A 20,015-nucleotide genomic window follows, 5' to 3' on the forward strand; every position below is an offset into this window, starting at 1 on the left:
CTTCGCCCACGCGGCTACCCTCTGACCTGCATTCAAAAGTCCTGAGTGTCAATATGTGAGGAAGCTGAGATTGGCAGATAGAGTGTTGGGGAATGGCAGGGGAATGACTCCTGCCTACACATAATCAGTCCTCACTCAGACCTGGCCTCTTGTTCACTCTGCAGAACGAGCCTGACCTATTGTAGTAGGCAGTCACTACCACAGAACACAAATGTTTCACTGAGCCATCTCTGGAGTTTAACCCCAATAGATACCGCACATTCTACTTCAGAAAACATACAAATTGTAAATACACGGGTCTTTTGAAGTTTATTCAACCTTGCAACACCAAAAGAGGTTTTGGCGTCTCGATGAGTTAGCATGGTGCAAAGTTTAAACTTCAGTGTCGTCACATTTCAAGTAAAGCCAATGGGGGTTATTGCTACGCACCTCCTTCTCTGGCCACAGAACGTTACATGGCCACTGGAAACAAAACAGAACTGAAGTGAAGGCAAAACGCAACAAAGAGTAGATATTTTCCACTGGTGGGGGAATATCTGTGGTTTCTAGACACTAATTAAAGTGGGTGACATCACTCTTCCAAAATGCAACATTATTGGGTGCTCTTATTTCCCTAATAGACAGAAAAGGAAAAGTGCCTGAAAATGAAATGATTTACTTCACAAATTGGGATGCATTCAATAAATCTAGCATATAACCCATTACACTCATAAGCACGCACCATATTACCAAGGGTTAGTCCACAAAAGCGCAATAATACACGAGAAGCAATATTTCACGACCATTTTCTCTCTTATCAGTGGAAATTGATTAAACTAGATGTACTTAGCAGCTTTATTAGAAATGACTACTCCGGTAATTGGTCTAATTAGGACGAGTAAGGAACTTAGAGGTTATGGCTTTCCTGTTTTAGAGTTAACCCTAATGATACCATTGTGTAACACTAACTAGTGTGGTGCTCACACACTTTGAATAGCTCATTTGGGTTCACAGAAGAGCACACACACACACACCCGATGTCAATGAGCGGGGGCTTGTCGTGGCCCCTCTTGTAGCAGAGAAATATCTCGGGGCTCTTAAGGCTGCCATGGTTGAGGTTGGCCTGCTGTGCGCTGTAGGTGCTCTCGATGCAGGTGAAGCCCTCCGGCACCGTCTCGCCCGCTGACTTGTTGATAACAGCCAGGTCAGTGATGGGCGCCTTGGGCCCGCTGGACTTGGTCTCCGACAGGTCCTGCTCCAGTGGCGTGGACTTGTCGGTCAGCCCGGCCACCACAAAGTAGTCGGTCACACGGTGACCCTTGTCCTCGATCATGACTGGGCGTGCCTGAGGAGAGAGAAGAGCAAAAGGTGAGGATAGAGGTCAGAGAATGTAGCCTAGGTCTTAGGGTGCCATTTGTGACGCAGCCTACGCGCACTATGTAGGGAATATTTATATTTATTTAACTCGGCAGGTCAGTTAAGAACAAATTCTTATTTACAATGACGGCCTACACCGGGCCAATTGTGCGCCGCCCTATGGGACTCCCAATCACGGCCGGTTGTGAGAAAGCCTGCAATCGAACCAGGGTGTCTGTGGTGATGCCTCAAGCACTGAGATGCAGTGCCTTAGGCCACTCAGGAGCCCAATAGGTTGCCATTAGGGTTTTAAAAGCATAAAGGGAATAGGTTTACTTTTAGGACACAGCCTATAGATGGTACTGAGGAAGTCACATGGGAACGATCGCCAATTTATACCTCACTTTCACCATGGGACAGTCCGATTCATTCTAACAGCATATGTAGAATCCCTAATATGATTGTATATGTCTAACAGTAAGTGAGTGCCTGAACAGCATCCCACCATAAAGTACCTAATGTATTTAAGGAATGTCTGGACTTGTTCACTTCCTGGTCGCAGACTAAGGGGCACGGAGAAAGTTAGGAGCTTCGTGACTTGGGAGAGGCAGAAGAGAGCAGCAGAGCAGTGTGGAATCCACTGTGAGCATAAATTAAGACGAAACACAAGTCTTAAAAAAACGCTCTGTGAAAACTAAAGAATTGGAGTCTTGTTATTCTTTTCACATGGGATATAAAACGTTACCATCCGGAGAATAAGGACCGCTATGCTAAAGCTCAGAGATGATTTAACAGATGTTCCGGCTGTAGAAGACGTAACATGACTCACCAATTAGCAGTAATAAGCACCATGGCAAATATTTAGTAATTAGCATATGTAATTAGCATGTGCAATTTATTCCTTGTGTTACTATTTTTCGCTCTGCATCCTTGGGAAGCAGTTTACACCTGTTATTTACAACACAAGTTTGACTCAGAGGGGGTGGCAACTATCATAGCTGCTCTCTCTTTGTGGGTATAAAAAACAATTACTTTTATAATAGTCTACATGGTACTCAAATCCCTCAACATATCGCTGAACAAGCCATTGGCTGGGCACGATAAACACAAGCATAAATACTGTCAACGGTACAGCCTCAAATAACTTGGCAGCGTAAGTCCAGATCATCTTGCATAATGTGACATGTGAGAGTGTGGGGATCCCATTGAATACGGACTGCTTTATACACTTTGGAGCAATTGGAGGAGTTCTCTGTGGTGCAAATAGGGCTTATTCAGACGTCCAAGAAAAACACTGGGCTTTGGAAGGAGAATATAGCATAAAGAAGCAACACGGCCGTCTAAGAAGAAAGAAAAGCTAAGAAAGCAGCGGAGACCCACACAGGAAGAGACATTTTCCAGTGGTGAGTCAGGAGTCAGCTGCAGCATGGGGCAGGAGCCAGAACGAAGAAAGGAGCAACGTGGCTCCTCTGAACTGAAAGAGCACACGGCTCTGGACTTAATTTAGCCGGCTTCATAATAGTGTTTAAATCAACTCCGTCTCAGACTTTCAGCACGGCACCATGACCTTGTTCTTGCCAGGTCAGACGTTATCCAGTGCATCACGTGTAGCAACATGAGCAGCAGAGGAAGAAAGAGGTTCAGGCGGTTGGGGAGGGAAGCATAGCAGGGTTTCTTTATTCACCAGCAGCAAAGTCAAAATGGGAGTTTCAGGATATCCCTCTGGATTTAGCAGCCTTTAATTATCTCACTAAAAAGGTGTAGGGATAAACAGAACTGCTACCAACTCAACGAAGAGCAATATTTTAGATCAGGAGGTACACAGCTCAGCTCTGTATAAACAATCTCAGCGTAGGAGTGCTGAACTAGGATCAGATTCCCCCGTCATATGTAATTTTATGAGTTATCAAAAAAGGCCAAACTGATCCTAAATCAGCACTCTTACTGTAAGACACTTGATACCATCGCAGTATGCTAATCAAAGACTGATTTCTCAGCATGACTCAAGAGTGAGTGCTGCATCCCTGTTGGATTTCACCCTCAAAGCCTTACATCATGGTCAAGAGCCAGACAATACAGTTTCATGTTTTGTGAAAGATCGAGGGCTTCCACAAACAAGGCAGGCAATAAAAAACTCTTTGATTAATGAGAGAGGGGTGGCATCCCCTCTGATGGGGTTTGGTTGGAGAATACAATGGAAATGCTAAAAGTTCCCTGGAGCGTTACATGGCCAAATGGTGAGGGAAGGGGGACAGACAACATATGCACACAGTGGCTTCCTCTTTGGCTAGCTCAATGGAGAGAGTGAGTGGGACAGACAGGCACTCAGGCTCATAGGAGCACACAGATGCATCCCATAGAACACTCTTACCCGTGGCCATCTCCTGAGGGGGGGGGGGGTGGAGAGACCCACAGCCAGCCAGCATTCCTTCCATACCATGAGGGTTTGTCATGCTATTGAATGTCTCATGTCTCATGTGCCTACTTAGTGGTACTTTCCAAATCATGGGATAGAGACATATGCAGGGTACTGATCATGGCTGATATTGAATCTTGGCCAAAATACTTCCGAGATTGTGTGTGTGCAAATCAAAATGCATGCAAGTTTCTTTTCGCGTTGCGCATTAAACAAAGTTCTCATCCAAATGAATCCGAACGTGCTTTGTTCGTCCAAACATATGTTGTTCGTCCAACCCCTTCACCATTCAGATAGTGAGTTAGCTTGATTCAACAGAGCCCGTAGTATGCTATGCAGTGCACTATAGCAGACAGAGATAAGGCACTGACGGTCCTACTTTCTGCAGAGATTTAAACCATTGTATCCATGGTTACACCTCACTGGTAACAGAGTCAAGAAAGACTTTTTTTTTTTTTTTTAAATACATTGTTTACCATATAATAAAGCACACCATAAAATGTGTTCCAGCTAAACGCTCCGTTATGACACGGAGACCGTGTTTGTCTGGTGGTGGTTAGTGGACTTGTGACTGTAAAACAACTTGTCTTGTTACTTTTTAGATGTGTATGCGTAGGCAGAGGGGTCTGGCTCTCTCAAAGTAGTGTCAGACATTTCACATCAAAAATCTGAAGACCACTAATTGGTCTTTTGACAAAGCACATCAGTGCTATTCACATCAGATCTTTTTCAGATCTGATTGGTCAAAGACCAATTAGTGAAAAAAAAGATCAGAATTGGACTGCCAAAGTAAACGCACCCACAAAAAAAAAAACTGCTGAATTTACAGGTTTTTGCACTATGGCAACATAACACAAAACTTAGTGACTGATGTATTGTTTGTTTCAGAGCTAATCAATACTATATGTTTCAATTAACACGGACTGAGCCATTTAAATACATCTTGCCATAACATCTAAGTTATAACATTGCATTACCCACAGCTTAACGAGGCTAGCCTGAATGGGCTTTTAAAGCAGCTTGCCAAGTGCCCTGTGACAATGAAAATATCAATATTGATGGACTAGGGACACACGGTCATGATAACTAGACCAGAAGCATACGCCTATTTAGAGTAGCCTCTAGACTTGTTCATTCAAGCAGCTGTCACTCAAAGTGTGTTGTCACGTTTGTCTGAGTCTGACGCCTAAAGGGGTCTACACAAATAGAGCCGACAGAGGACCGTTTGCGTCGCTCTACACGTAGTTGTATGTACATTTGTGCAGCAAATTTTTTGGAACCTCTGTCAGCTCCGTTTGAGGACACTGTGTTGATCCCTTAGAGTGAACATAGGGGTGAGTGTTGAGAATTAAACTATGAATTGGCATTGAGCTAGGGTGGATGGGTGCTAGCCTTAGCACCATGCGTAGCTAAGCTATCCTGAGGTGCTAAGCTCATGTTAGCTGATGAGAGGTCAGGGGTCAGCAGCAGAGCCGACAGTGTTCATTCCTTGACCCAGAGGCCCTCATTCTTTAGCACTGTCCATGTGGTGCCAGTATGGAGGAACTTGATTTCAAAAAGCATCACTTAGTAGTAGGCTAAGTAGTAGTAGTAGTAGTAGTAGTAGTAGTAGTAGTAATAGCAGCACCAGTAGTAGCAGCACTACTACAGTAGTAGTAGCAGCAGCAGCAGTAGTAGTAGCAGCACTAGTAGTATAGTAGTAGCAGTTGCAGTAGTAGCAGCAGGAGTACTAGCACTAGTAGCATCAGCACTAGTAGCATCAGCACTAGTAGCATCAGCACTAGTAGCATCAGCACTAGTAGCATCAGCACTAGTAGCATCAGCACTAGTAGCATCAGCACTAGTAGCATCAGCACTAGTAGTAGTAGCAGCACTAGTAGTAGTAGTAGTAGCACTAGTAGTAGTAGTAGCAGCAGCAGCACTAGTAGTAGTAGCAGCAGCATCAGCACTAGTAGTAGCAGCAGCAGCTCTAGTAGTAGCAGTAGCATCAGCACTAGTAGTAGTAGTAGTAGTAGCAGCATCAGTAGTAGCAGCATCAGCACTAGTAGCAGCACTAGTAGTTGTAGTAGCAGCATCAGCACTAGTGGCAGTAGCCGTTGCAGGACTAGTAGCAGTAGTACTAGTCATAGTAGTAACAGTAGTACTAGTAGCAGCAGCAGCACTAGTAGCAGCAGCAGCACTAGTAGCAGCAGCAGCACTAGTAGTAGGAGCAGGAGTAGTAGTAGCAGCAGCAGCAGGAGTAGCAGCAGTAGTAGTACTTAGCAGTAGTTGCAGCAGCACTAGTCGTAGTAGTAGCAGCAGCACTAGTAGCACTAGCACTAGTAGCAGCAGCACTAGCACTAGTAGCAGCAGTAGCAGCAGTAGTAGCAGCAGTAGCAGCAGTAGTAGTAGTGGCAGCAGCAGCACGAGTAGTAGCAGCAGCACTAGTAGCAGCAGCAGCACTAGTAGTAGCAGCAGCAGCACTAGTAGTAGCAGCAGCAGCACTAGTAGTAGCAGCAGCAGCACTAGTAGTAGCAGCAGTAGCACTAGTAGTAGCAGCAGTAGCACTAGTAGTAGCAGCAGTAGCACTAGTAGTAGCAGCAGTAGCACTAGTAGTAGCAGCAGCACTAGTCGTCGTGGTAGCAGCAGTAGCAGCACTAGTAGCAGTCGTAGTAGTAACAGTCGTAGTAAAAGAAACGTCCTCTCACTGTCAGCTGCGTTGATTTTCAGCAAACATAACGTGTAAATATTGGTATGAACATTACAAGATTCAACAACAGACATAAACTGAACAAGTTCCACAGACATGTGACTAACAGAAACGGAATAATGTGTCCCTGAACAAAGAGGTGGTCAAAATCAAAAGTAACAGTCAATGCAGCTGGTGGCCACACCAGATACAAAGTACTGCAGTGCATCTCCTCCTCATGGACTGCACCAGATTTGTCAGTTCTTGTTGTGAGGTGTTACCCCACTCTTCCACCAAGGCACCTGCAAGTTCCTGGACATTTCTGGGGGGAATGACCCAAGCCCAAACAGGTCCCAGACGTGCTCAATGGGATTGAGATCTGGGTTCTTTGCTGGCCATGGCAGAACACTGACATTACTGTCTTGCAGGAAATCATGCATAGAACGAGCACTACTACTACTACTAGTAGCCTAGCACTACTACTAGTAGCCTAGCACTACTACTAGTAGCCTAGCACTACTACTAGTAGTAGAAGCCTAGCACTACTACTAGTAGTAGAAGCCTAGCACTACTACTAGTAGTAGTAGTAGCAGCAGCAGCAGCCTAGCACTACTAGTAGTAGTAGTAGCAGCAGCAGCAGCCTAGCACTACTAGTAGTAGTAGTAGTAGCAGCAGCCTAGCACTACTAGTAGTAGTAGTAGTAGTAGTAGCAGCACGAGGAGTAGCAGCAGCAGGTGTGTTTGTGTAAACCAGAAATGATTGACACTGATCACTGATCATTACGATTAGATAAGTAGCCTATACTAGAGAAGAGTTTAGTTTTAAATGAAATAAGTTGACTAATGGCAGATTGTTAATGGAACAATTGATGGCTACAACCATAAAATTAGTTGTAGTAAAGAGAAATACAATTTTTAAAAAGGTGGGACAGCTTAATGTTAAAAACGCATCATTCCATTTATCATTATACCATCAATTAGTCAATTTATCGTGATATGAATTTGTCCATACAGCCCAGGTGTGGGGGTTAGGCCACTAAAATCCACTTACAGTCCACTAAAAAAAAGCATATTGCCTTTTGGTACATATTTTATGTTGAATAAAATTAACAACTCAAATGATTAGTTCGCAATCTCACTGAATTATTGAAGACGACTCATACACGGAGTATAAAACATTTTTACGGTAGACAGTTAACGTTAGACCACAAACATCCACTAACACAAAAAGAGCTCCTTGTTCTCTAGCTGTCAGTGTGGTGCCAGCAGGAGTCGAGAACAAACCCTTATTCCAGATCATCCTTTAAGGTGGTAGAAGTAGTAGTAGTGGGGGGTATGACTCATTCATGGCCATGCCAGCTTCCCGGCAGCGTGGGCACAGATGCCTGCTCCCTCACATAAACAAGCAACACAGGCAGACAGGCACACAGACAGACACACTGTACTGCCAACACCCCATTATACCAAAGCAGTTTGGCATTCATCAAATCTATAAATCTGCACCTTGTAAGGCTCAGAACAAAATAAATCCCCCAAAACTACCTACAACCACAACAAAGTCGTGATGTAATTTGTGTCGGCCTAAGTAAACTAATGCACACAGCATCTCATATCAAACACACCCTTCGCTGGAATTAAACAGAGGAAACATCACCCTTTATAATCACTGTCTGGTATGGATGACACTTCCTTTATCCCCCGGGATAAGAGGCATCATCACAGCTTCGTATTCAGCACAGGGTCCTGACAAAGTGATTAGCTCCACCGCCGTTTCCCCGACAACGGCACTCTCAACCAAACCAATCGCTTGGAATTCTGCAGCACAATGGATTACCTGCTGAACACCTACACTTAGAAAAGTACCCCCAACACACACCACACCCACACATCCGGAGAGATGTACTGCCTGCCTGCCAAAAACCTGATCCACCATGCCAAGAGCCTCCTTCTGACACTTAGGGCCAGATCAAATTCCGCCAGTAGACAGAGGGAAAGAGAGGAAAGAGACAGTGAGAGACAGAAAGAGAGCGTTGAGAGAGAGGCCCTTGTCAGGTGTGTCATGCAACAGTTACGCAGAACACACACGATATGACTCACATATTGCACTAGTCCAATAAGACGACAAGTAGGCGGCCAGTACGCTGCAATAAACTTTAGTGAACAGAACAGATAAGCATTGTTCATCAGGAGGCACAACTGCAAAGTGTTGACAACTAGTCTTCCAATAAGAGAAGAACAAGCAGAAGTTCTTCTCTTTGTGGGCAGACTGCGCAGGGTAGACAAACACTGGCGCTGCCATGGCAACGCATCCCCAACAATGCCAGGCAGCCTCGTGTTGTTATTCTATCTGACCAGGGGTGAGTTGCCACAGGAAATCAATCTGGTGTGGGTCTTTAAGGTGGCACGCAGAGACTGTATCCCTACATGCACTCTGAGGTCTACAAACAGTTCAATTCAGATGTAGGCCTACAGTAAATAAAAGCGGGGAAGGGCTGTTTTAAAGTCCACTTTAAACATCCGGAAAGCAAATAAAGATAGCTTAGGTAGGGATTGAACTAAAAGCCTTTGAGGTTTATGGTGCTGTATGGTTCAGTTGGTAGAGCATGGCTGTAAAGCATCTCTCTACACCCGCAATAACATCTGCTAAATATGTGTAAGAGACCAATAAAATGTGATTTTTATTCTATTGGGAGTTCAATACCCGGGTGCCACCCATACAAAAAATGTATACACACGACTACATGTCGCTTTGGATAAAAGTACCTGTTAAATGGATTATTATAAATTAAAAATGAGCGTGCATGGACTCCATTCTCGTTCCGCCATCTTGTCTTGTGAGGATAGCGGCCTGTGTAGACTACGGGGAAACATGGAAGAGGCATCGGCCAATCAGACTGTGTGGCCAGAACTAACCGTTTAACAATCTGACACCAACATAAAATGAGTCAGCAATAAATGTGTTGAGACAAAACAGTGACTAAAGCAACCGCAGGCCTCAGGCTAATAAAACAAATTAATATACGAGTATTATCAAGCAGAGGTTCATAATAATAATAATAAATAATAATAATCATAATAATAATGGAGAATTGAACTGGTCTGTGAAATGTCCATTGTTCTAACTAGTCTTTCCTAATGTTGTAACGTGAGCCCGAGTCACTAAAGGTTGTGAACATAAAAAAATGGCCCCTCCCTAACAAAAACCTGTTCCTGTGTACCTCTGGGGCAGAGCTGAACTACTCGGGCGTCACACTGTATTTGTTTGGCCTTTACTATAGGAGCGCTGTCTCCGCAATGCTGGCTGTGTGACTGAGCAACAGAGGGCCATATCAAGTGCCAACACTACTCAAACCACTTGTTTTCACCCAACTTTCACATGTCGTATTCATTAGACACCAAAACAGACAGGGGGGGAAAAAAATGACAAAAACAGGGAGGGCCAACCTGGACTGCAAAACGTTTTGCTACGGTGTTCCCTAATGACTATGTCCCAAGAAAAAAAAAACATTCCGACATGGAGGCACAACCTGAACTTGTCCAATAAGAACGCACATTTTCTGTTTCAAAACATTTCCGTACATTGTGCTCTTCAGAACACAGTCCTGTTGTAAGCCATATGGCAGAAATTCCCTTCCTCTTTGGCCGTTGGTCAACCAGGGGGCGTGCTGGCCAGTTCCTCACACCCAAATTAATTAATTAATTAATTAATTAATTAATTAAATATATATATATATATATATATATATATATATATATATATATATATATATATTCATCGAGTCTCTCGATTCACAGGGAACGAGAGGCCAGGCAAAGGTAATGTTTTTTGGCTGTGGCGCTGGTCTCAACTTGAAAACCTGACAAAGCCTGCAGCGTTGGTCCAACGGCCCTCAGGCAGATGAGGTCTTTTCTAGGAACCCTCACAACACACAAACGCACTAGGGTGGCACCCTTAACAGGACACGGTGTGCCAACTGCCAAGTTTATGTCCAATTTGAACAGCACTCTAAATCTCTCCCTACTAGGGGATATGGCCAAAATATGTTTCTAATTTTTGGCAGAACTTTACTGTATTTTATGTTTCTGAATAATCAAAGTTCTAATTACGTTGTATGAGTAGTAGTGGAACTTAGAATGGTAACAAAGTCGTTAAATGGGCTTTCTCAATGTTGGTGTTATACTCAACCAAATTAGGACAAAGCGGAGAATAAAGTAGTCAAATGCGCAGAACTTCACTTAATTTAGCACTGTATCAAAATAGTGTTAGATGTTCATTTGGGATGTAACGATACACGTGTCCTTACCGAACCGTTCCGTCCGCGCTGGGGGCCCGAATAAATACAAATAGAAATAGAAAAACATTAGGCCTATGGACAATAAATCTTAACTGAATAAAAATGTCAGTCTACGCCATTAAAACTAGAGCCTATGTGTACGTTGTAATCAAAATTATAAATCTTAAATTGGTGTATTTCAAACTGTGCTTTTGTGAGGCACAGCCGGGAACTAGTTCTGTATGATGACGTCAATAAACCACAAGGATTCTCCATCGTGGCTTAAATCTCCAGTTTGGGAACATTTTGGATTCCCAGTATATTACAACGACAATGGACTGAAATAGTATGTCACCACTGCTCAACGAGAATATCATATGCAGCTGCCAACACCTCAAAACACGTTGACACATTTACGCCGACATCACCCCAGTATCCCTACCACCGGAGAAAGACTAAAACGCAAAAAACAACGTCTCCCCTTTGCATGCAAGCAGCCCTTCGCAGCTGATTCTGAACGGACCAAAGAAATTACAAGAGCAATATGTATATTTATAGACGTGGAAACGCGCACACTCAGTGGGTGAGAATAGGGGGTTTCAGCATCTCGTGTAAGTGCCCGAGCCACGTTACGAACTTCGCCCGCTCGTACCCATTTCAGCAAACAGGTAGTACTCGCACTCTATAAGCAAGCTAAAACCCAAATTGTCAATGAATTCGCCAATCCACCCAGTGTTGCGTTTAATTGCAGATTGATGGACCTCCAGGGTTACAGAGCGCTCACAGAATTTCTAAATTACGAGGTGTGACGTCACGAGACTTCCGGGAACGCTTGCAAAATTGACCAAACAGAACAGGCCGGGGTTCGGGATTGAGAAGTGTAAAATGATTCGTTAGTTGTTCATTTAATCCAAATCTAAAAAAGGCACAAACTAGATTCGAGCCCATGTCTTAAGTAGTTGAACATGTTATTACTCCAACCTTGTGAAAATGACAAACTGAAACATTTTCGTCATAAACATCAAAGCCTTTGATTTGACATTCTGCACATGTGCAGTTCGGCGCGTTTGGAACCGAGGTTTCTCCGCACGAGTTTAGCTAGCCAACATTGCCATGACATTGCCAACAAGTGTGATCGGGGATTTCTATTGGATAAGCAGTTTAAGCCTTTCTTCATACTGTATGGTCTTTGGCGAAATACTTAAGTGACAGGCCATTCATTACATTACCCCGGACTGTGAAAGACACGCCCTCTTTATGAAAGTCACACATGTGCGCATATTTTTATCTTTGTAAGAAAATATAGAATAGACCTATACAATGTCAGCCTTACATATTTCACTTTGTCTTTTCTTAAATGAAAACGGTAAAGGGTTGATATTCCTGATGGTGCTCTCATCAGGCATTATATGACTCATGATCATATATGGAATACCACCACTTTGTATTTTCTTAAATGAAGCACACAATTACTCAACACTAAAATAAAGTGCAATATGCATGTGAAATCAATATGTAAACATGGCTATTAAATAAACAAAAATTAACTACAGTAACTGTTAGCAGGAAAATGAAATACCAAGACGTGACCCAAAAACCGCAATACATATCGAACCATCGGTTTGGTTAATCATTACACCCCTAACCGTATTTTAAAAATCCATACCGGTATGTACGATATATCCCCCTTCCCAGCACTCTTATAAAGTTTATGATATTACCGTGTCAACTTCTAAGCAAGATCTACACAAATCAAGGGAATAAGCAGTAGGAGCAAAAAGCCTCATCTATAGGGTTGAGGTGGTTCCTTCCTTCAGTGTGAGCTGTAAAGTGGAACACCCCTAACTCCATCCCCAATGGTCTCCCCCACCCACAGTTAGTGATCTCATTCCTGTCACACAAAACACCATGGATGCTAGATCTTGTGGGGGGAAGGATGGGGGCTTGTGTGTCGTCATGGATAGCAGACAGCCTTGTCTCAATTATTCCAGCAGATCAGAACCCCCGTCATGCAGCTCCATTCAGTGGGGACTGGGGACCAGCTTGTCTGAGGAGAATGGCAATGGCAGTGAGTGACACATATACAGTTGATGTCAGAAGTTTACATACACCTTAGCCAAATAAATTTAAACTCAGTTTTTCACAATTCCTGACATTTAATCCTAGTAAAACTTCCCCGTCTTAGGTCAGTTAGGATCACCACTTTATTTTAAGAATGTGAAATAATTATTTATTTCAGCTTTTATTTCTTTCATCACATTCCCAGTGGGAATTGAGTGTACTGCCTTTAAATTGTTTAACTTGGGTCAGACATTTCAGATAGCCTTCCACAATAAGTTGGGTGAATTTTGGCCCATTCCTCCTGACAGTTCTGGTGTAACGGAATCAAGTTGGTAGGCCTCCTTGCTCACACACACTTTTTCAGTTTTGCCCACAAATGTTCTATAGGATTGAGGTTAGGGCTTTGTGATGGCCATTCCAATACCTTGACTTTGTTGTCCAGCCATTTTGCCACAACTTTGGAAGTATGCTTGGGGTCATTGTCCATTTGGAAGAACCATTTGCGACCAAGCTTTAACTTCCCGACTGATGTCTTGAGATGTTGCTTCAATATATCCACATATTTCCCTTCCTTATGTTGCCATCTATTTTGTGAAGTGCACCATTCCCTCCTGCAGCAAAGCACCCCCACAACATGATGCTGCCACCCCTGTCCTTCACCGTTGGGATGGTGTTCTTCAGCTTGCAAGCATCCCCCTTTTTCCTCCAAACATAACAATGGTCATTATGGCCAAACAGTTCAATTCTTTTTCATCAGACCAGAGGACATTTCTCCAAAAAGTACAATCTTTGTCCCCATGTGCAGTTGCAAACCGTAGCCTGGCTTTTTTATGGTGGGTTTGGAGCTGTGGCTTCCTTGCCGAGTGGCCTTTCGATATAGGACTCGTTTTACTGTGGATAGAGATACTTTTGTACCCGTTTCCTCCAGAATCTTCGCAAGGTCCTTTGCCGTTGTTTTGGGATTGATTCGCACTTTTCGCACCAAAGTATTTTCATCTCTAGGAGACAGAACGAGTCTCCTTCCTGAGCGGTATGATGGGTGCGTGGTCCCATGGTGTTTATACTTGCGTACTATTGTTTGTACAGATGAACGCGGTACCTACCCTCAGGCGTTTGGAAATAGCTCCCAAGGATGAACCAGACTTGTGGAGGTCTACAATTTTTTTTCTGAGGTCTTGACTGATTTCTTTAGATTTTCCCATGATGTCAAGCAGAGAGGCACTGAGTTTGAAGGGAGGCCTTGAAATACATCCACAGGTACACCTCCACTTGACTCAAATGATGTCAAGTAGCCTATCAGAAGCTTCTAAAGCCATGACATAATTTTCTGGAATTTTCCAAGCTGTTTAAAGGCACAGTCAACTTAGTGTATGTAAACTTCTGACCCACTGGAATTGTGATACAGTGAATTATAAGTGAAATAATCTGTCTGTACACAATTGTTGGAAAAATTAGTTGTGTCATGCACAAAGTAGATGTCCTAACCGACTTACCAAAACTATAGTTTGTTAACAAGAAATTTGTGGAGTGGTTGAAAAATGAGTTTTAATGACTCCAACCTAAGTGTATGTAAACTTCTGACTTCAACTGTATACACAACCACACCTGTCATACAGAGTTAGTGAGAGAGATACGAGCATATCACAGAAGGAACTAACAGAGTTCACCTACCAAAGAAAAGATGCTTCTCTCTCGATAACGGTTTACAGAAAGTTTCAATAGGTTGCAATGACAGGAATCCCATTGCCTTAGTTTCATGAATCTAAGTTAGAGTTGAAACCCTACACAATTTAGTAAGCCATCTCCTTCCCATTTACACAGTGCTATAATCAAACAATACTTTTGAGCGAACTCAAACAGGATTCAGCAATATCTCCAGGGAGTCAAATAGAACACAAACTAATATCCAGAGGGTCCTGAGAGAGGGCAAAGCAATTCAATTCATATAAACTTGAGGCTCATTCCAGTTCACACAGAAAATATTGCTCTGACAATTAATTCAAAACTACATTATTTAAAGACAAGAATAATGCGTCTCATCCCCATAACATCAGGATATAGATGTTGATTGAATATAGGTCAAAATACTTTCATATACAAGATACAACAGCATATTACATATAGCCTGCCCTAAACACATGGTAAGAACCTGCGTCAATCTGGTGACAGCTTGGACTAATACCTCCATCGTGCAGGACCCATGTCTCCCTCAAGTGCCACTCCATGGTTATAGTCTGCCTAGAGCTCGTGGCAAAGCAGCGGTCCTGCCACCTGTCTTCACAGAGTGGTGTCTGTCTGCGCCACAGAGCTGGGACAAGGTTGCAACAAAACTCCCATTTGAAAGGAAATGGGAGTTTGCCTGTTTTGATTCGGATGGAATCCCCCCCAACACATAAAAATGAAGTCAAATAGTGACTTCAATGATCTTCAGAGCTCCGTCTTGTCTACACTTGACACTTACAAGTGACTTCTGCTCTCATTGAAAAAGACAGGTCTAGGTGCACAAAAGTTGCTTTGTGGTCTGATTATGTTCAGAACTGGCTGACCACTTCAGGTGGTGGGCAGGGATTCATTGTGTGCGGATTTCTCCTCAGTCTGGACACAATTAGGCTACCAAAAGCGCATCCAGTGGCCGATGTCATCAGCACTCCTCCCAAAAGTCTCCCAAAAACATGCGTTTTTGGGACCGAGGCACCTTTTCATTATAACGTTGCTTCAAATGCTAGCCAGCTAGCTAATTGTTAGAGAAAAAAAATGGGGGGGGGGGGGGGGGGACTAGTTCTGCTAACCCGTTTGCTATCCCTTTAACGTTGCCTGCTAGCTAGCTACAGAGGTTAGCTGGCTAGTTAGCTACTGCCATCAGTTGTGATTGTCGTGTTATCATATTTAGCCTATTCCACCGTTAATAGAACGCATACTGGCACTTGATATAGCGTGGGAAAAGGGAATCTGGACACACTGTGGACACGGTCGACACATTCAAAATGTACAGTACAAGTCAAAAGTTTGGACACACCTACAAGGGTTTTTCTTTATTTTGACAATTTTCTACATTGTAGAATAATAGTTAAGACATCACAACTAGGAAATGACACATGGAATCATGAAGTAACCAAAAAGTGTTAAACTAATTCAAAAATATTTTATTTTACATTCTTCAAAGTAGCCACCCTTTGCACACTCTTGGCATTCTCTCAACCAGCTTCACCTGGAATGCTTTCCCAACAGACTTGAAGGCGTTCCCACATACGCTGAGCACTTGTTGGCTGCTTTTTCTTCACTCCGCGGTCCAACTCATCCCAAACCATCTCAATTGGGTTGAGGTCAGGTGATTGTGGAGGCCAGATCATCTGATGTAGCACTCCATCACTCTCCTTCTTGGTCAAATAGCTTGGAGGTGTGTTGGTTCATAGTCCTAGTATCATTTGTTTTTCAACAGGACTAAGTGAAAACTATGCCCATCACTGCTGTGGTAACCATGCTGGTTAAGTGTGCCTTGAATTCTAAGTAAATCACTGACAGAATCCCCAGCAAAGCACCTCCATGCATTACACATGCAGGGATCATACATTCACCTACTCTGCGTCTCACAAAGACAGCGGTTGGAACCAAAAATCTCACATTTGGACAAAAAGGACAGATATCTAACAGTCTAATGTGTATTGCTTGTGCTTCTTGGCCCAAGCAAGTCTCTTCTTATTGGTGTCCTTTAGTTGCGGTTTCTTTCCAGCAATTCGACCATGAAGGCCTGATTCACGCAGTCTCTGAACAGTTGATGTTGAGATGTGTCTGTTACTTGAACTCTGTGAAGCATTTCTTTGGGCTGCAATTTGTGAGGCTGGTAACTAATGAACTTATCCTCTGCAGCAGAGGTAACTCTGGGTCTTCCTTTCACGTGGCGGTCTTCATGAGAGCCAGATTCATCATAGCGCTTGAGAGTTTTTGCGACTGCACTTGAAGAAACTTTCAAAGTTCTTGATATTTTCCAGATTGACTCACCTTCATGTCTTAAAGTAACGATGGACTGTCCTTTCTCTTTGCTTATGTGAGCTGTTCTTGCCATAATATGGACTTCGTCTTTTACCAAATAGGACTATCTTCTGTATACCTCCACTACCTTGTCACAACACAACGGATTGGCTCAAAACGCATTAAGGAGGAAAGAAAATCAACAAATTAACAAGGCCGCCCCTGTTAATTGAAATGCAATACTGCCGACTACCTCATGAAGCTGGTTGAGAGAATGCCAAGTGTGCAAAGGGTGGCTACTTTGAAGAATATCAAATATATTTTGATTTGTTTAACACTTTTTTGGTTACTACATGATTCCATATGTGTGATTTAATTGTTTGTTTTGATGTCTTCAATATTATTCTACAATGTAGAAAATAGTAAAAATAAATAAAAACCCTGGAATGAGTAGGTGTTCTATAACTTTTGACTGGTGCTGTAGGTGTTGATGCATGACACATTTGGAACACTAAAGCTGCATGTACTGTCAAGTCTAGACACGGATAACAGGCAGCAAATCAGCCAAAAATTCCACCGATGCGCAGGTAAAGAGGTCAACGTCGAATAGCTTATTGAAACTCTTTGCCAGAGGCAATAAGCCTCATCTGCAATTTGCAGCAAAAAGGGAAAACAAATCTGGAGACGTAGATGGAGAAAATAACACAGCCATCCAGCAGAATGGGAAAATAAGAAGCTGAGTGAAAACCCACATGACTGGGGAAAGGAGTGATTAAAACATACTCCATACTCCACTCCACCTGTTTTTGCAGTGCAAGCAACATGTTGACTCAACTCTGATTCAACTCCTGATATTTTTTCCCCTGCTCTGGGTAACCAAGTGCAGTCCGACGTAAAGACTAATACATTACACAGGGTTTCCAAAACTCTGTCCTGCACGTTCTGGTTTTTGCCCAAGCACTGCACAGTTGGTTCAAATAATCAAATCTTGATGAGAAGTTGGTTATTTGAAATCACTTAAAATAAGGGCTGTGTTTCGTGTAGGCTTAGCCTGGCGTGATGATTTGATAACCATGTAAATCATTAGGACAAGGTGACTTATCAATATATCCCCAGCAAGCTTCTGCACGTCATCTCTAGCTGACACCTTTGCTAACAGGTATTGTGTTGATTTAAAACTTGCACAAGACAGTTAACAGAATTGTCCATTTAAGACATTTTGCCAATTTATTCATTACAACATTTAGCTAACATTAGGTAGTTAATCCAGAGATTCTTACCTTTGTGGATTGTGGACTTCAGGAAACAGCAGAGGGAACACCCCCCTATCCACATCGATGGAACAGTAGTGGAGAGGGTAGCAAGTTTTAAGTTCCTCGGCATACACATCACAGACAAACTGAATTGGTCCACTCACACAGACAGCATCGTGAAGAAGGCGCAGCAGAGCCTCTTCAACCTCAGGAGGCTGAAGAAATTCGGCTTGTCACCAAAAGCACTCACAAAATTCTACAGATGAATAATCGAGAGCATCCTGGCGGGCTGTATCACCGCCTGGTATGGCAACTGCACCGCCCTCAACCGTAAGGCTCTCCAGAGGGTAGTGAGGTCTGCACAACGCATCACCGGGGGCAAACTACCTGCCCTCCAGGACACCTACACCACCCGATGTCACAGGAAGGCCATAAAGATCATCAAGGACATCAACCACCCGAGCCACTGCCTGTTCACCCCGCTATCATCCAGAAGGCGAGGTCAGTACAGGTGCATCAAAGCTGTACCGAGAGACTGAAAAACAGCTTCTATCTCAAGGCCATCAGACTGTTAAACAGCCACCACTAACACTGAGTGACTGCTGCCAACACACTGACACTGACTCAACTCCAGCCACTTTAATAATGGGAATTGATGGGAAATGATGTAAATATATCACTAGCCACTTTAAACAATGCTACCTTATATAATGTTACTTACCCTACATTATTCATCTCATATGCATACGTATTTACTGTACTCTATATCATCGACTGTATCCTTATGTAATACATGTATCACTAGCCACTTTAAACTATGCCACTTTGTTTACATACTCATCTCATTTGTACATACTGTACTCGATACCATCTACTGTATCTTGCCTATGCTGCTCTGTACCATCACTCATTCATATATCCTTATGTACATATTCTTTATCCCCTTACACTGTGTACAAGACAGTAGTTTTGGAATTGTTAGTTAGATTACTTGTTATTACTGCATTGTCGGAACTAAAAGCACAAGCATTTCGCTACACTCGCATTAACATCTGCTAACCATGTGTATGTGACAAATAAAATTTGATTTGATTCGGCAGTCTCATCCAGATCATCATGGCATTTGTAGTTCTTTATGATTGCCACATGAGCAGCTAATTAGCATTTCATTTTGGAGGGGGTAAATATACTGATAAAAGTCACCCTGTCCTAGAGAGATTTGCATGGTTTTCAAAACGTCACACCAGGGTAAGCCTACACGAAACACAGCCCTTATTTTAAGTGTCTCTAAAATCCCCTATGGGAAAATTTAATGAAATTGTAACCATTTCCCTGTTTGACCGCTAGGTTTTATGGGTATTATGACTCATACTGTGGTACTCTATGACAATGTCATATTCCTAAGTCTTCCAGGTCCTAGTGATTATCCAATTTCACGTCAGAGCATCATCTGATTTCAACAGACAAGCAGAGTATACACAACAGTTGAGAAATAGAGCGGCAGAACAATCAATTCTATGCAAGACAAGCTTGTAAACTTCCCTCGCACCAATTCTATGAAAAGCTGTGTCAAAAACGGAGTTTCTCCAAGGCAATTTCATGATGCATATCATACAGGCATAAGAGCACAATAACACAAATATGTTTTGTCACATACCAGACAGTTGCAGGGAATTGTGTTGTTTTACAGAGTCAGCCATAGTAGTAGGGCACCCCAGTGCAAATTAGGGTCAAGTACCCTGCACAAGGGCACGTTAACAGATTTTTCACCTTGTCGGCTCGGGTATTCGCACCAGCAACCTTCCGGTTACTGGGCCAACACACTAACCGCTAGGCTACATGCCACCCACAAGTTCAATACAATAGGCTACATTACAGTGCATATATATAGTTGAAGTCGGAAGTTTACATAGGATCACCACTTTATTTTAAGAATGTGAAATGTCAGAATAATAGTAGAGAGAATTATTTATTTCAGCTTCTACTTCTTCAATACCATGACATTGTTGTCCTTAAGCCATTTTGCCACAACTTTGGAAG

The 20,015-nt window shown here is 42.9% G+C and overlaps 1 protein-coding gene across 1 annotated transcript in view; it reads right to left on the reverse strand.

Annotated features, from left to right (window-relative positions):
- Positions 1-20,015, reverse strand: part of LOC139379036 (DENN domain-containing protein 4C-like) — a 59,904-nt gene that overhangs the window by 31,798 nt on the left and 8,091 nt on the right. The window contains exon 2 of the mRNA XM_071121763.1: positions 1,014-1,324. Coding sequence (XP_070977864.1) covers positions 1,014-1,312 — 299 coding nt within the window. The 5' untranslated portion in view covers positions 1,313-1,324. The remainder of the gene's footprint in view (positions 1-1,013; positions 1,325-20,015) is intronic.

The sequence above is a fragment of the Oncorhynchus clarkii genome, chromosome 21 (assembly GCF_045791955.1).
Source record: "Oncorhynchus clarkii lewisi isolate Uvic-CL-2024 chromosome 21, UVic_Ocla_1.0, whole genome shotgun sequence".
Taxonomy (NCBI): Eukaryota; Metazoa; Chordata; class Actinopteri; order Salmoniformes; family Salmonidae; genus Oncorhynchus; species Oncorhynchus clarkii.